A 17,288-nucleotide genomic window follows, 5' to 3' on the forward strand; every position below is an offset into this window, starting at 1 on the left:
CAGCTCTGGGCTTGTGTCTAGAAGGCTCCTAGACCACAGACTCCCAGACTTTCCTGTGCAGAGGAATCCTTCGGTTATCTTAATGAGAAAAATAGTCAGGCTTGATGACACAGGCTTTTAATCCTTGCTCTGTTGTCTGAGGTTGTTCGTTCATTCCTGGCCTCCCAGATTTGAAATAATCACAGGGAAACTGTATTATTACAACACTGCTTGGCCTATTAGCTTATGCTTCTTATTGACTAGCTATTACATCTTAAATTAACACATTTCTATTTATCTGTGTATCGTCATGTGGTTGTGGCCTACCAGTAAGGTTCTGTCCAGCATCAACTTCTCACTGACTCCGCCTACTTTCTCCCTCTATCTCTGCTTGGAATTCCTGCCCTTCTCTATTGTGCCCATGATAGGCCCAAGCAGCTTCTTTATTCATTAACCAATAAAAGTAGTACATATATTCAAGGACTTCCCACACCATTTTCCCTTTTCTGTCTAAAAAGAAAAGAAAGTTTTAACTTTAACATAGTAAAATTACATATAACAAAACAGGTATCAAGCAACAATTACAGTTACAATATTTATATCTACTTTATATTTTATTATAACTAAAGAAAACTATTATTATAACTATCTATTCTTCAACTCCATCAAAGACTCCAGACGGATATATTATTTCTATGTTAACAGGAAGAACATTGTAAGCAACTCCCAAAACTCTAGAATTGACAGAGACATCTTGCTGTCTGGACAGTCACCCAGAGATCTTCTATACCATTGGGGTATTCAATCTTCAGCCTACAGGCACATAGTATTGAGTAGACTTTCCCACAAAGCAGGAAATTTCAAAGACAGTTTTGCCTGTATTAGCAGTTTGTCAGTCACTTTCTTCTGTGTCTTGCAGAATGTCTGACATACTCTTTCATAAAGCAGGAACCCTGAAGGACTGACTCACCTTCTTTAGGCAAGTTCAGCAGTCATTTTTCTGTGGGTCCTGAATGTCCAGTTCATACGGTATAACATCAAGTAGTCCAGGCAAGAGCAGTTCCTTGCCCAAAAGGGCTAAGTAACTCTTTAAGAAGCCTCTTCAATGCTCATCATCCTAATGAAGTAGACTGGTGCTGCCAAGGTCAGATGTTTCTCATTGTCATGAAAAGTCCTAAGTTCTTAAAACATTTTAAATTCCATATTCTGTAGGTCTTTGAAAGTGTTGGCCGGGCGGTGGTGGCGCACGCCTTTAATCCCAGCACTCGGGAGGCAGAGGCAGGCGGATCTCTGTGAGTTCGAGACCAGCCTGGTCTACAAGAGCTAGTTCCAGGACAGGCTCCAAAACCACAGAGAAACCCTGTCTCGAAAAAGAAAGTGTTGAAGATTATCTATCCAACTGAAATATATCTTTGTACGTTTTGAAAACCTAACATGACTACACACTTGACTATTATAGATGATTATCTATTAACCTGTATTTCTTAAATATACATTACATTTTTAAATGAGCTGTACAAAATCAATACCTTAATCAAGAGCCGAAGTATACATATAACATAATTGATCTTAAATTTGTATCAATAGACCAAGGTCCATATCAATGCAAAGTATTCATCTCTATATCATATCCCCTTTTAAATGCAAACAAACATTTATAAACAGTATTTAGAAATTTGAGCATCGTTCTTTCCAAACTGCTTCCTGCTGCGTGAAGTAATTTTAGGAGTTTACAGAGCCCTTTTGGGGGGCTTTGTTCCATCAAACCACATTAGTCTGGAAAGAATCCACAGGTTCTTGTCTTCTGTGGAAACAAAAGCAGACCCTCTTTTCAAAGCAACATATCCTTGAACCCAAATTTTGAAGTCAAGATACCTTTAAAGTATATATGTGTGTGTGTGGTGTATGTGTGTGTGTGTGTGTGTGTATTGGTTTAGCTTAGCAGCCTCCAGAATCAAATGTCTCTCTGTAGCCAAAAAATTAAATAAAACACAATAATATAAATAATCCAGACTCTCTGTGTATTTTCTATCTTTACATGGCTTATTGTTCTTTATTGCTTTTCTACAAGTTTAATATTTATTTTATTATCTTTATTCTTTTAATCTATGGCTGTCCGTACTCTTTTATATTATAACTATCTGTACTCTTTTTTCTCTCTCTCTCAAGCCTACTTACACTTATCAACACTGTGACCTATTTAGAGGTCTTTTTATCTGAATTTGTCATTATTGTGTGCATATCTGTAATTATTTTTTTGACCAGGGACATTTTTTTAATGCTAAGCAGACATAGCTAGGACCAACTCTAGGGCCCTGCCTGTTGGCTCTGCCCAGTCCAACATGGTGGAGGCATGTTCACTACCTCTGAGAGCTATGCATACTGCCCCTGCTCCATTGCTACAGAAGGTCTATGCCATCATTAAGCAATCTGTAACACGCTGCTCACAGACCCCATTTAAGTGCTCAGCCTCCTGACAGAGCCAGGGCTGGTTTGTCCAACTAGAATGAAGCCTTCCTTTAAAGAAACCATGCAGTTCTTTCTTTTTTTTTTTTTTTTTTTAAACCATGCAGTTCTTGAGGCTAAAGCTAAGTCAGGATACTTTTTCAAGGAGCCGTGTCTTTGCTTCAAATCAGCAGAGCCCATCTGAAAAAAAAAATGCAGCTACCAGGAAGCTGCGCTATACTCTGTGTGTGCTTGTGTCTAGAATTTCTTTTCAAGATCTCTCAGATTTTTATGTGGATGTAGTTACCCATGTTGGCATGCCAATACATTGGTAAAGGCTGCTTAGTCATTCCTGGCCACCTTGATTTGAAATAATCACACAGAAACTGTATTACTACAACACTGCTTGGCCTATTAGCTTATGCTTCTTATTGGCTAGCTCTTAAATCTTGAATTAGCTCATTTCTATTCATCTGTGTATTACCACATGGTTGTGGCCTACTGTAAGGTTTTATCTAGTGTCTGGCATCTGTCTCCTGCAGTAAGCACATAGCTTATCACTGACTCTGCCTACTTTCTCCCTCTATCTCTGTTTGGAATTCCTGCCATTTTGTATTCTTCCCTGTCATAGGACCAAGCAATTTCTATTAACCAGTGAGGGAAAAAAGCATATCACAACATACAGAGTGGAATCCCACATCACAGCACTCTGGGCAAAGATTGGTGCCTCCTCTCCTAGGACCTCTCTGAGTTCAAGGTCAGCCTGGTCTACAAGTATAGCAAGTTCCAGACCAGTCAAGATTACATAGTAAGACTGTTTCAACAACAACAAAAAAAAAATCAAAACAAAACCTCACAAAAACAAAAGCCCATATGAATTTTATTATTTTTTATTGAGTGACAAAATACTCAGCTAAAACAAATTAAAGAAATATTTATTCTGATTCATGATTTAAGACGGCACAGTCACTCTCAGCATAATGCCTAATGCAGTACATGGCAGCAGGAGCATGTGGCTGGGATTTCACAAACTTTAGTAGATCAGGGAGTATAGAGATCCTCCCATCTGGCTTTCTCTTCTTCCTTTATCCTTGGGGCTCAGGTTGGATCTTCCAACCTCAATTAATCTCTGGAAACACTCTTACAGATGTGACCACAATTGGATCTCCTAGGAGACTCTAAATCCAGTCAAGCTGACACTGAAGATTGGCCATCACAGCTACTTAGAGAGTTCTAGGCCAGCACGGGACACAGTGTGAGATGCTGTTAACAGAGAAACAGAAAAGGGAAGAGTGAGTCCTGGGCTACATACTGAGCAATGTAAATGAGGGGTCTGGAAAGAGTCTGAGTATTTTAGCAGAAGATTTATGGCCACTGATGGTAGTACTGAGAACAGCATCCATGATGGAAAAGGGTTTATGTGGGCATTCCATTGGGGGAGGGATTGAGAGAGACAAGGGAGAATACACATGATCATTCCTGAGTTGTCATGTTGACAGATACATACTTTTTTCTCTCCCATGGGGTGCAGCCTCAGAGAGGAAATACAGGAAGCAATTATATAGAGACTCTGACTAGCTACTATCTGAAAATTCCCTAGACTGATTTCTTACTTTTAGATATTAAATAATAGAATCCAAACTCTTGTCCTTTAAAAACAAAAGAATTTAATATGTGGTATTGGAGGATTGGTGATTATTTTATTTTGGAAAAAGCCAATGAACCAAATCCCAGGTTTCACAGCTGGGAACAGAACTGGCAAGTCCATCAACATCAGGTCCCACAGGATCCTCTGAGCACAGGAATCACTGATGCCCTGGAGCTGGTCTCTGGGGGACAGCTTTCCTGCTACTCTGGGAACTGTATGTACCAGTGATACCCCAGCCCAATTCATTGCTGCGGTTCCAGCTTTTCCTTCTCACCATGCTGGGGGAGCTGAGGACTCCTGTGGTGCTCAGCTGCAGGAATGTTGGGAAAGGGAGAGTGGCTGAGGGACTTGCTCTGCTTCCTTTCTATACCCTTACCAGGTGTTCCCTTAATGTGCAGAGAGAGCTCAGAGCTGGGAGAAGATGGGAGAAGGTGGAAATACAATGATGAAAGGAGATTCCTGGAAAAGTTATCTGAGTGACTACATCAGGGAAATAAATGACTGATAGATCCAGGATAAAGATGTTCTAGCGTCCTCATAGCCCTGGACTTTAAAAAGTGATAGCACAACAGGGCATGGTGGCACACAACTTTAATCTCAGCACTTGGGAGGGAGAAGCAGAAGGAACTTGAGTTTGAGGCCAGCCTGGTCTACATTGTAGGTTCCAGGACAGCCAGGGCTATGTAAAGATACCTTGGCTTCAAAACAAGCAAGCTAGCTAGCAAACAAACAAAAACCTACCAGTACACTGAGTCCCAGGTTAGGTAACCAGTCACACAGGGGTGTGTCTCACAGTAACAAGACAGGAGATGAGCACATTTCCATCCAGGGCTTCATCTCTACAGAAAACCCTCAGACACCAATCCCCAACCTACCTGTGCTTTTCTTCCTCAGCATCACAATGGCAGCCACAGCTACAGGGACCACAACTCCAAGGAGAACCACACCAACTATCACTCCATTTATGGGCTGAGGAGATGTCTCTGGGAAGAGAGATTAAAATTGAGGGGCCCTAAGCCCCAACTCAGAACTGATTCTACTTAGGGTCTCCAGAAGATCACCTGCTTTCCTTGACATCAGGTTTTGTGTACCCACTCCCTCCTTACCCCATCTCAGGGTGAGAGGCTCAGGCAGCCCCTCATGGTACACATGGCATGTGTATCTCTGCTCCTCTCCAGAAGGCACCACCACAGCTGCCCACTTCTGAAAGGTTCCATCCCCTGCAGGCCTGGTTTCCACCAGTTCCATGTCCTGGGTCAGGTCTTCCCCATCCCTCTGCCAGGTCAGGGTTATTTCAGCTCGGTAGAATTCAAGAGCCCAGCACCTCAAGGTGATATCACCTTCAGGTCTAGGGTGATGCGTTACACGTGCCTTTGGAGGGTCTGAGAAGAAGAGTTGGAAAATTCAATACTTTATATTTTTTTCTGGGGTCTTAAGCAGTATTTGTGTGTCTGTCTTGGCAATGTACAGAAGAATCAAGATGTGTGCAAACCCCACACAAGATGTCTTATACTCAGGCACTAGTATAATCTATTTCTTGCAAAAGGAATATTCCCAAGCTTCCCACCATGAATGGAGGAATTCTGGTCCTGACTTATAGAGTAAGAGCCTCATCATCGTTTGAGTGAGATCTCCAAAGACATTGCATGTAGGCAGAGAACTCAGTCTCTGGGAGACCATGATTAACAAAGGGCTCCAGACTGAATGGAGCTGCTGTTGGTTATTCAGAGATCTTCTTTCCTATAATCTCAAGTCCCCTAAACTGTCCTGAGAGAAGGGCAAGTCCTGAAGGAGTCATACTCTGATGTTGGGTCAGAAAAAAACAGGAGCATTCCTCCCTCTTTCAGACACAAGAGCCAACTCGTATTTCAGCTGGTACCATTTCCTCCCTTCTTGGAGGCTTGCCTGAGAGGAGATGTAAGAATGGCTTCTCAGCCCCTCTTACCTAAGCGCTGCAGAATCCCCTTCCCCATCTCCAGATGTCGGTGCAGCCAGGCAACACAGGGAGTCTCCAAGTATATCCTCCAGGACTCTGCTAAAAGTTTTGCCTCCCACTCTTGCTGGGTGATCTGAGCTGTCTTGTCTGCAGCAGTCCAGGTTCTCATGTCCTCGTTCAGGCTGATGTAATCACGGCCATCAAAGGCATGTCTATAGTGCCCACGTAGCAAGAGTCGGTCTGGCCCCGCTTCGCAACCAATGAAACACTGGAAGGTATGAGAGCCTGCAGCCGCCCCCAAAGTCAGCTCCGTCCACAGGGCCCTGCCCCACCTACACACACACACACACACACACACACACACACACACACACACACACGCACACGCACACGCACACGCACACGCGCGCACACACACACACAGAATTTCCACCTAAACTGAACTGAAAACCGGGTCTCAGCCCCATGCCCTCCGGGGTCCAGGGTCTCTTCTGTGGACTCCGCAGCCTTGAATGAGCCTAGGACCTGGGACCCGGGACGATTCAGGCAAGTCTGAGGGGACATTAAGGGTCACTCACTCACCGTCATCGCTCTGGTTATAGATTCGGATTGCAAATCGCAGGTTTCTTCGGGCCGTCTGTGAATAATCCTCCAGATCTTGTCTCTCCCACTCCCAATAATCCTGCCCCATCTGTTTAGCCCATGGCACGAGCGGCTCCATCGTAGTTTTCGTGTTACTGTGGAAGCGCAGGATTTGCGTGTCGTCCACATAGGCAACAATGAAGACTTGCAGATCTTGGAGACCCGTTGGAGACGCGGTCGTGGTTACCATGTACCGCATGGAGTGTGTGCCTGGGGGCGGTACGCAGTGAGACCCGACCCTCCTCCGGGGACCCCAGGAAACATGCATGGGCAGGCGGGGATCAGGGCGCGGGGCTCACGACGCGGAAGTAGAAGGGGCTGGAGAGGTGATGAGAAATGGATTTTGGGACGCTGGCTGGGCCAGGCAACCTGGCTACTCCAGGCAAGAGGCCCTTTTCTTTGAGAACCAAACTCACCAGCGCCACTCAGGGTCTTGGGCTGGGTCAGAGCCAGGAGTACTGAGAGCAGCAGGAGGGTGGGATGCAGTTCCATAGCACCCATCCTTGTTGTCTGGAAAACCTGGAGGGATTGAGAATTTCTTCTCTGTGGCGTTTTATAGCGCTGTGGTTTGTGGGGAGATACCACAGTGGCTGTGAGTGGCTTTCTCCAGAATCCCGACCTGCATTGGAGTGAGAATATGTGTCCAGATCGTAGGACAGGACAGCTGACTCGGGTTGTAAGCAACAGAAAGGAATTCAGAGGCAATGAGGGAATTCCCAACCTATGGCTTCCCCACCTCAAACACCTTGAAGGCAAAACCTCAGACCAGGGACTTACAGAGACCTCTTCCTCCTGTAACTGGTGCTCTTTGTCACATCTGCTCTCTCTGAGTCCTGATCAGGAGGAATGCTGAGATTCTGAATGTTTTGGTTTCAGGATCTCTTCTTTGTGCTTGCACATTGTTAAGTACATCAAAGTTTTATGTAGGTTAAATCCAAGAATATTTGCTGCGTTAAAAACGGCTCAAGGTGTCTGACATCTGTAATCCCATCGCTTAGGAGGCTGTGCTGAGGCAAGAGCTTTGAAATGAGTTTAAGTCCAGTCTAGCTACATGTCACTGACATTTAAAAAAGACTTGTGTGTTTGTGTGTGTGTGTGTGTGTGTGGTGTGTTAATTTGTGCGGGTGTATGACCAGTGTATGAGGATGTCATGGAGGTCAGAAGAGGGAGTCAGAGTCCCTAGAACTGGAACTACAGGTATTCGTGAGGTGGGTGCTAGAAACTGAAATGGGGTCATCTACAGGAGCAGTGAGCACTCTTAACCAGGGAACCATCTCTTCATTTCAGTCCCTTGATATTTTGACTTTAAAAAGACTTTTAAAAAGTCAGATTGCCCTTATATTCTGCCAGTAATTAGTGACAGTGAAGAATGCAGTAACTCCTAATTAGTTTTTCAGTCTTGATTCAGACTAAGGTGTCAACAGATTAATTCACTGTCAAGCACACTACAATAAATATGTCAAGGAAATTTGAGAAGCACAAAAGTGTTTTTGATGTCAGTTACCTCACGCAAATATCTAAGTGATTTCATGAGTTCCATCCAGCTTTAAACACTATTGTTATTTGTTGGTCTTGGAGGCACGTGGCTTGTTTCCCCCACTCAAGAGGCTGAAGCAGGAGGGCTTCCAGGATTTGAAGAATAGCCTAAACCATATAATTTTTGTGGGGGGGGGCAAGAATGCAGAATATCGGGGAATGGTAAATATTTTTTTTAGCGGAAGTCAGTGTGCTTGGAGAACATGTAATTACCCCGTTGGACCCAGAGAACAGTTTGTAAATGGTTTGAAAATTATTTTCTTTGGAGCAATGGATGGGACTGAAGTAGATGATGATGGGATGTGGCAAATATGTCCTGGATGCTGACAGGCTTCTTGCCCTAAGAGACTCTTAATAAAACTGAGGGAGAAGACCAGAGGTAATTACTTTCTTCCTTTGTGATTCAGGACATTAGGCAGGTTAGAGGGGAGAAGAGTAAAGCCCTGTCCAACATCGGCTGCTAGTTCCTTTACTCAAAAACAACCAGCCTAACTAAGGCTGCAGAGCAACACAGCCTTGGGCACGGTCATCACTGGCACCTGAACACCAACTCCATGCTGCCCTGCACATGGCAGGCTGGCGTCAGGCCCGGCTGAGGGGAACATGTCTGCTGGTAGCACGTGTTGCAGAGAGAACTGAGAAGAGGAGGACATGGCAGGGGATACCCCAGGAAAAGGAAGAAACACAGTAGCTGCTGCAGAATGGACAGAAGGCTGCCCTTCAGGAAACAAGAGAAGAGGAGAGGCTCCTCGACTTGCCTAATTTCCTACAAGCCATAACCAATAGCAGATTTAGGATGATATATGGATGGAGAGGATATGGATGATATGATGGAAAAGATGAGAAGAAGCAGGAGAAAACTGTGGCAGGTGCAGCTGAGAAACTGTATTCTTAAGGAGGAGCTCTCTAAGATCATCATGGTGAATTCTGACTTATGCCTGACTTCTACAACTTTCCATGAGATTCACACACTGATTCCTACTGTATTCTTCTTCCTTGCGTTTTCCTGAAAAGCCCTTATGGATCTGATTGTGCTGAGCCTTGTGTTATTTCTGTGTGCCAGATGGGTCTTGTGTTGTCAGCTCTAATTGGAGACTGCCTTCCTATTCTGTGTAAGTTTCTGTGAACAGTGCAGTTTTGCACATTTGCAAGGAAAATAATGTAAAGTAAATAAAACAATTGAAAAGCAAAACAAATAAACAGCAACAACAAAAACAGTGTAAGCTAAGCATGATGGGGCATGCCTTGATCCCAGTACTCTGAAGGCAGAGACAGGCAGATTACCACGAATTTGAGTGCATAGTGAGCTCCAGAGTTATAGTTCCTGGACTCTGTCGCTTCCCCTATCTCAAATTTCCCTACAAATTTCACACAGAAGTTGGTAGCTGAGAAAAGGAAACTCAGACAAATAATCAAATAAATCTTCAAGCAGAAAAAAGAGTAAGTTAGAATAAGACTAAGTAATCAGAAAACAATAAATCTAAGCACATTTCATCAAAATCCCATTAAACCAACTACAAGTCACAAATGGTTTAGCCTCATTTTTCGGATGAATCTTTTGTTTTAAGAAATGCATACCAAAGCTCAGTGTGGTGACGGAGACCTGAAATCCCAGCACTTGAAAGGTGAGTCCAGCCTGACTGGTGTGTGTGTGTGTGTGTGTGTTGGACATTACAATGAGGGGGATCAATGAATGACCTACAAAGAGAAAAGCACAAAGAAAGTGTTTCAAAGTTTTATCTTTCTGGGCAGTGGTGGCATGGGCCATTAATACCAGCTCTCGGAAGGCAGGGACAGGCAGATCTGTGAGTTCAAGGCCAGCCTGGTATAAAGAGCAGTTCCTGGACAGCCATGGCTACACAGGGAAACCCTGTCTTTAATAATAATAATAATAATAATAATAATAATAATAATAATAATAATAATAATAATAATGCAATAGCTTTATCTTTAGGAGGGTTTCTCAAAGAACCCTATGAGAAGGGAAGTAGATGGATCCTGATCCATGACCTTGGGAAATGGCTGTCTACTCCATGGTGCTGTCTGCCTCTGGGGCTTGAGAATTGGCCTGACAATCTAAAGATGGCCCTCCAGGTGTCCTAATCTCATTTGCTTTGATCCATATGAATCCAGGGGGATACTTCTCTTTCATTTGATGGGTGGTTTAGTGGTACTACGTAAACTTCTTTCTGAGATAGAAACTCTGGGGGTAAAACCAATTTCTTTAGCCCCTCAACTATGAGGAGCACATACATTCTGTTATATAGAAGACATGTGCAAGACAAAACGTTAAAGGTCACAGAAGTCCATTTGGGCAGACTTTTGTAGTCATTTATCCTTTTCAGAGTGTGGAACGAGAATAGTATTAGTCAGAGATAAATACAGACCTATGAATTGGGTACAAAAACAATGGGGGCATTTGAAGATGTGTGTTTAATGTCTGCCAATGCATATAGTTTTAACTTTTTTCCAGGGGGGGGTGAGTTTCAAGATAGAGTTTCTCTGTGTATCCCTGGCCATCCTGGAACTCTTTAGAACAGCCTAACCTCAAACTCAGAGATCCTCCTGCCTCTACCTCTGGAGATCTAGGATTAAAGGCCTGTGCCACCATCACTCAGCAGTTTTAGCTTCTTGGCTGTAGCAATCTTAGTGGGAAGATGAACAACCTGTAACAGAGCAATCATGATAGCATCAGCTGGTACGTGGAGTTCCAGCTGAAGGTAAGAATATGTAGGTATCAGATTGTGCAAATTTTTTTGGCAAACTATATTCTCATTATTGGGAGTAAATCTAATAGTGTCTGTGTTTTCTTTTTCAAAATAGAAGTTCTAGAAAGAGCAATGTTCTTAACAGCCTTAATAGTCAGAGCATTTATCAGGATAAATCCCTGGGAGAGGAAAGGAAAGAGTTAACTTCCAAACTGCTTGTGGCCAGGGATCTCAGCTTTGCCAAGCTAAAGCTGTTGGATTAACCCTAAAGCAAGCTTCCCTGACAGGCTGCCAGTGTCTGCTGTGCTAGCCAAGCCACTTATGCTAATTGGAAATTAAAAGATCCTCCCCCTTTGTCCCAGCACTCAGGACCCTAGTTTCACTCGAAATCGATTTCTCTCTCTCTCTCTCTCTCTCTCTCTCTCTCTCTCTCTCTCTCTCTCTCTCTCTCTCTCTCTCTCTCTCCTTGTTTTGTTTACAAAATCGTGCATATTTCAGAAAGTTCCCATTGACTCTATCGGGCCCCTATCATAAAGAAAGGGACACCTTTTTCTGTGATTTGGGAAATTCCAACAGGCCTTTCAGTCCATTTGGAGGCGTCCTTGGATTAAAAGTCTTGTTTATCAGAACACTTATTGAGTCCCTGCTTTTTCCTTCCCGTTCCCAGCTTAAAAATCTCACACTATCACTTGATGTCTGCCAGTGTCTTCATCTCTCCCCTTCCCTCCCATTTCAGGCTGGCCTCATGGCACCCTGCCTCGGCCTGCCTCTGAAACTTGAACTCTCCAGTTCTCATCTAACCCTGAAAAATTTTCTTCTGCACAGCTTGGAATAAACCTCCCCTACACCTGTCACTCATGGAACTATTTTGATTTCTTTATTGCACCTATTTTATCTCATGATACGCTATTAAAAGATTTATAAAATTAACAGTCTCCCTATATATTTATGACTAAAAGCTTTTGTTTTCATACTAAAACAACCTCAATTCAAAATTATTATTTTTAAGGTTAAACCTAATAGGGATGAAACATAAAGTTCTAAATTTATAAAAGCAACTAAATTAAACTATAAACTATTAAGGATAAGTTTACTTGAATTGTAAACTATTAAAAATAATTAAGAATACAAGTTAATGACTAATCATCTAGTCACTAACTTACACTATAAACTGTTAAGGATAAGATTGATTTAAATTGTAAGTTATTAAAGATAATTTAAAAATACAAATTAATGCTTGATCATCTTATAAATGATCAAATTCTCTAATGTATTTAAAATATATTTGTAAACATGCTAAGTATTAATATGATCAATTCCTTACTCAGCCTCCTAGCATCTAGAATGTTTAAACTTCTTACAAAGGACAAAGCTATGCTCTGCCTTCAATGCTGCTGGAGCTCTGTTTGTGCTGTGTACACTTAGGATCAATTCCTCTGTCTGGTAAAAAGTGGGGTTAATTCCCCACGTTACTCCTTTACAGAAAAATCTCAGACCTAGATTTAATAGCTAAAGACCATACAGACCTATGGAGGGGGCCAAACATCTTATTAGCAAAGGTGACTTGAGGTATATAAAGAAAAAATAAATAAAACTCTAATAAGATACTGATTTGGCTCTCAAAAAATGTCACAGGCACAAGTTCAGGATTTTATATTCCTTTTGGTTATTTTTTAAATGAAGACTTAAAAATGTTTCTTACAATGAAAACATCTTCTCGATCTATATACATCTGCTCCTCTACACACACTCACACAGAAACACACACACAATATTGTCATACCCGCCTCGACCAGCAAGGAAGACGCAACACCGGAGCTCTTCTTGCAAGCAGTTTTATTCAGGACCTTTCTTTCTTTCTTTCTTTCTTTCTTTCTTTCTTTCTTTCTTTCTTTCTTTCTCTCTCTCTCTCTCTCTCTCTCTCCCCTCTCCCCTCTCCCCCCCCTCTCCTCTCTCCTCTCTCTCTCCCTCCCCTCTCTCTCTCCCCTCTTCCCTCTCCCCCTCCCCTCTCTCCCCTGTCCCCTCTCCCCTCTCCCTTCTCCTCCCCCCCCCATGGAGGAAGGTCATTGGCTAATAAAGGAACTGCCTCGGCCCATTTCATTGGTTAGAAGATAGGTGGGAGGAGTAGACAGAACAAAACGCTGGGAGGAAGAGGAGGTGAGGTCAGACTCCGCAGCTCTCCTCTCCGGAGCAGACGCTTCAGAGAGACGCCATGCCCCAGCTCCGACCCAGGATGGACTTAGGCTAGAATCTTCCCAGTAAGACCGGTGTTCACAGATTATTAGAGATGGGTTGATCGGGATGTGAGAATTAGCCTAGAAGAGGCTAGATAGGAATGGGCCAGAGCAGTGTTTAAATGAATACAGTTTGTGTGTAATTATTTTGGGTAAAGCTAGCCGGGCAGGCGGCTGGGGTGTTGGGGACACAGCCCCAACGCCGCTCCATATTACTACACCCCCCCCCCCCCCGCAAACCTCTCCCAGCCCTTAAAAAGGCACGCCACCAACCCTGGGTTGCCAGGTGGGCACTGCCCATAGGTCCACACATATGCAAGCAGCTGACGATCATTTCGTGATAATAGCATGAGTCAGGCCTTAGCCATCTTAGGAGTTGATTATGACAGAGAGCACTCGCTTTCGGGATCGTGGAGGGCGGAAGCCAGCACCATCAGGTGCAGCTCCATGCAGCTCTCTACACAATATGTTACTGATTTTTGTTTGTTTGTTTGGTTGGTTGGTTGGTTGGTTTGGTTTAGTTTTTCAAGACAGGGTTTCTGTGTGTAGCTTTGGAGCCTGTCCTGGAATACACTCTGTAGACCAGGCTGTACTCAAACTCACAGAGATCTGCCTGCCTCTGCCTCCTGAGTGCTGGGATTAAAGGCCTGTGCCAACCCGGTCCAACGATATTACTGCTTTTAACCAAAATTATTTTTAGGTTTCCACACTTTTAGCATGACTCGAAATATGAGTCTCCTTACCTCTTCCACAGTATGGATTTAAGTACAGCTACAAACAATAATAATGCTAACATATCTGACATTTTTGCCTCTTAAAGATGGTTCTTGCCCATGCATTGCGGTGCCCGGCCTTCGCTCTCCCAAGATAGCAGCTCCTCCTGGCGAGAATTTCAGCGTTTGGAGCCAGGTGTCCTGCCGGACGTGCCAGGAGCAGCGGCTGCAAGGCGAGGTGGTACCCTTCGACTACCAGTCCAAAATGCTGGCTCTAAAATGTCCCTCTTCCAGTGGAAAGCCCAACCACGCAGGCATCTTGCTTATAAACTTACAGTATGTTTCAGAAGTGGAAATAATTAATGATCGAACAGAAACCCCTCATCCCCTAGCTTCACTCAATGTTAGTAAGCTTGCCAGCAAAGCAGGGACGGAGAAGGAGGAGAAGCTGAGCCAGGCCTATGCAATCAGCGGGGCAGTCTCCCTGGAGGGCCAGCAGCTCTCCCAGACCAATTACAAGACCATTAAAGATTGTAAATGGCAAGAAAAAACATCGTAGTCGTGGAAGAAGTTGTTATTACACCCCACATCAAGTGGAAAATTGTAAAGGCAAAGAGGGGAGTGCACTGAGCCATGTATGAAAAATAGTTGAAAAACATTTTAGAGATGTGGAAAGCCAAAAGATACTGCAGCGTTCACAAGCCCAACAACCACAGGAGGCTGCCCTGTCATCCTGAGTCCACAGACATGGAGGGACTCTTCAGCATCCAGCCATAGAGATAGAGGTGGTGGCTTCAGCGGAGGCAGGGCTGGGGAGGGAAGGGTTCCTATATTTCCTGCTGACTCTTACTAAAGAGTCAGTGTTTCAGAAAACCTAGACTTGAACAAACACCCAACAAAAAAAGAACAAGAGAATAATTTAAAAGTTGAATCCTTACTTGACTAACAGACTTCGGCCCACCATGTCCTTTTCACAGCTCCTTCTGAAACAGTCATCTTGTTAGTTTTATTTTTGCAAATTCCTTTCCACCTGTGACTTTCCCTTCCTAGTCTGTTTCTGCCATTCTGGTTTTATAAGTGGATATACTTGCCTTCTGAATGATTGAAAGAAACTTTTACATCTCTTCTTCCAAAATAAAAGTAACAAGCTGACTGTGATTCTGAAGCTGAGACCAGAGCAGAAGACAGAGGTCTCACTTGAAATTTTTCATTTTTTTCTTGACTTCCCCCCCCCTTTTTTTGGCACAGGGCATGGCTTGAATTAGCTTTATTTTTCTTAACTTTAAATATATATATACATATATATATATGGAAATATATATTAAAATTTTCTCTAAGTATTTTCTGCTTCTTGCAGGTTTCTTTTTTACTAGATCATGGCCACTCTTCCCACCTCATCCCTCTGAAAACAAAAATGTGTTGTCCTTTCTACCACTCAGATTAACTTGACTTAGTTCACAGCGAGGACTTCCTGCAGCCCTGCAGAGACAGTGTGCAGATGGGATTGACCTTGAGGGTCCTGATGGCTTCCTGGTCTTTAACTGTATGCACCTGTCTCACATTTGGTCCCAACCTCAGGACTCCCTCTGCCTTTGTCTTCATGGTACTGGACGAACCCTCAGCAATCTCCACTTGGGAGTCAGTCCCCCTCCCCTGTGCCTCCCCTGCAGGAAGAAATGGCTCTTCCTCCTCCGGGCTGATTTTCTCTTCTATGAAACCTGGACTTGATCTACCCCGACCTTTTTTAAGTCTATGTATGTCCAGAGCCTCTAGCCCAGGAAAAGCTTGAATAATCTCTAGTTTCTCTTCTACCATCCTCCAACTCTTCGGTCCCCTCCAACGCCCTGAAATCTTACAAGCTAATGACAGTTTGTATGTGCTTAGCCAATGAGCAGAATACCTTGAAAGAATTTCTGGACTTTAGCTCACCAGTTTGCCTGGTTTGACTAACCTGCTGAGAGCCGAAACTGGTACTTGATGCCCCTGCACCTCCAGGGTAGTCTCATGGGGCAGAGTGCTACCACCTGAATATCAGGCACTGAGTGGGACATGGGTGATGCTCATGTGACTGGCTAGAGCTTTGGGGGTAGGGTGGGGCTAATTTTTTTTTTGGCCATGATCTCTTTTCCCTTTTTTAAATTAAATAAATGGATCAAAATTAAATAATTCAAGCTCTGCCTTCAAAATGGAAAAAAAAAACTTTTTTTTAGTATTGTTTAGCAAAAACATTAAAACTCAAATTTTTTTAACCATCAAAAAAAAAAAAAACATGGTTCTTACAAGTTTCAGATCAACTTGGATCAACCAGTGCCCATAGGTCAAGACAGACTTGAAAAAAGTACTGCCAATCTATGGTTTGTTTCCCCACAGGCCTGTTTTCTTGAGTGAGTACCTCTCCCTCTCTGCCTGATTATTGGGATACCCCTCTCCTATCTGCTGGAACCATGGACCTGAAAATTCTTAATGCACACCTAAGAAAAAACTTTTCATTCTTTAAAATTCCTTGCCATCATGTTCTGTCCAATAATATATATTTATTCCAGCAGATTTCTAACTATTTGAAAGTTTCAGACTACTGTGCTATCTTTCAACTGCTATGCCACCTGCCCTCTGCCCTGCAGTCCACGCTCTGGGGGTCTCCACTGAACTCCCCTGGTCCTCTTCCATCACAGGTTGCTCCAAATGCTGCCTGCACATCTCATAGAGCCTGGACAACAATGAAACAGTCTACTCTTCTCAGGCCTCTGCTGCGTTCCAGCCTATGGACCCAACACGCTTTGCCCCCATGTCAGCAGGAAGTAACCATTAAACATTTAAACACCCCTTGTCACTCACCTCTTTTTGTACTGAACTCTCCAGCTCAGGAGCCTTGACTGCTCCAAATAATCCATTGCTAATTGTATAAATTCTGCTCATTGAAGTAGTATCAAAGAGTTCCCCAATAGCCCGGAATGGAGGCTAACAAAGGTTTATTTATTTGGGGATAAACTCACAGTAAGGGTAGTGATCCACAGTGTGTGCTGGGACCTGGAACCGAATCCAGCAGAAAGAAACGCTGGGGACCACACACACTTTTCATCTGTACTTACAGTACATGAGTCCACGCCCAAAGTGGACTGGCCTTAAAGGCTATTGGCTGAAGGAGTTCCCACAACAGTCCATGATTTTGATATGTATATTTTATCAAACAATTTCCATATGTACTGTTGTGAGAAGTCCTTCTGTGCACTGTTGCTTTTATTGGTTGACGAATAAAGTTATTTGGCCATTGACAAAACAGGATAGAGTCAGGTGGGAAATCCAAGCAGAGATACAGGTGAAGAAGGGCAGTCAAGAGAGACGCCGGGAGCTGATGCTGGAGTACCATGCCATGGCCACGTGGTAATACACAGATTAATAACAATGGGTCAGCTCAAGTGATGGGGGAAGCTTTGTTAACCAATCACC

At 43.5% G+C, this 17,288-nt stretch overlaps 1 protein-coding gene and 1 pseudogene across 1 annotated transcript; one reads left to right on the plus strand and one right to left on the minus strand.

Moving 5' to 3' along the window:
• Nucleotides 1-3,624: 3,624 nt before the first annotated feature.
• On the minus strand, nucleotides 3,625-7,236 carry LOC142853595 (putative HLA class I histocompatibility antigen, alpha chain H). Its single transcript, XM_075978757.1, has 6 exons — nucleotides 7,067-7,236; nucleotides 6,591-6,860; nucleotides 6,018-6,293; nucleotides 5,179-5,454; nucleotides 4,948-5,055; nucleotides 3,625-3,687 (listed from the first exon to the last, which is right to left on the minus strand). The coding sequence occupies exons 1-6, from the start codon at nucleotides 7,149-7,151 to the stop codon at nucleotides 3,644-3,646; spliced, it is 1,059 nt and encodes a 352-aa protein (XP_075834872.1). The 5' UTR covers nucleotides 7,152-7,236; the 3' UTR covers nucleotides 3,625-3,643.
• Nucleotides 7,237-9,756: 2,520 nt separating this feature from the next.
• LOC142853562 (protein LSM12 pseudogene) lies at nucleotides 9,757-14,578 on the plus strand (annotated as a pseudogene).
• The last annotated feature ends 2,710 nt before the right edge of the window (nucleotides 14,579-17,288 follow it).

Source organism: Microtus pennsylvanicus, chromosome 7, assembly GCF_037038515.1.
Source record: "Microtus pennsylvanicus isolate mMicPen1 chromosome 7, mMicPen1.hap1, whole genome shotgun sequence".
NCBI classification, from domain to species: domain Eukaryota; kingdom Metazoa; phylum Chordata; class Mammalia; order Rodentia; family Cricetidae; genus Microtus; species Microtus pennsylvanicus.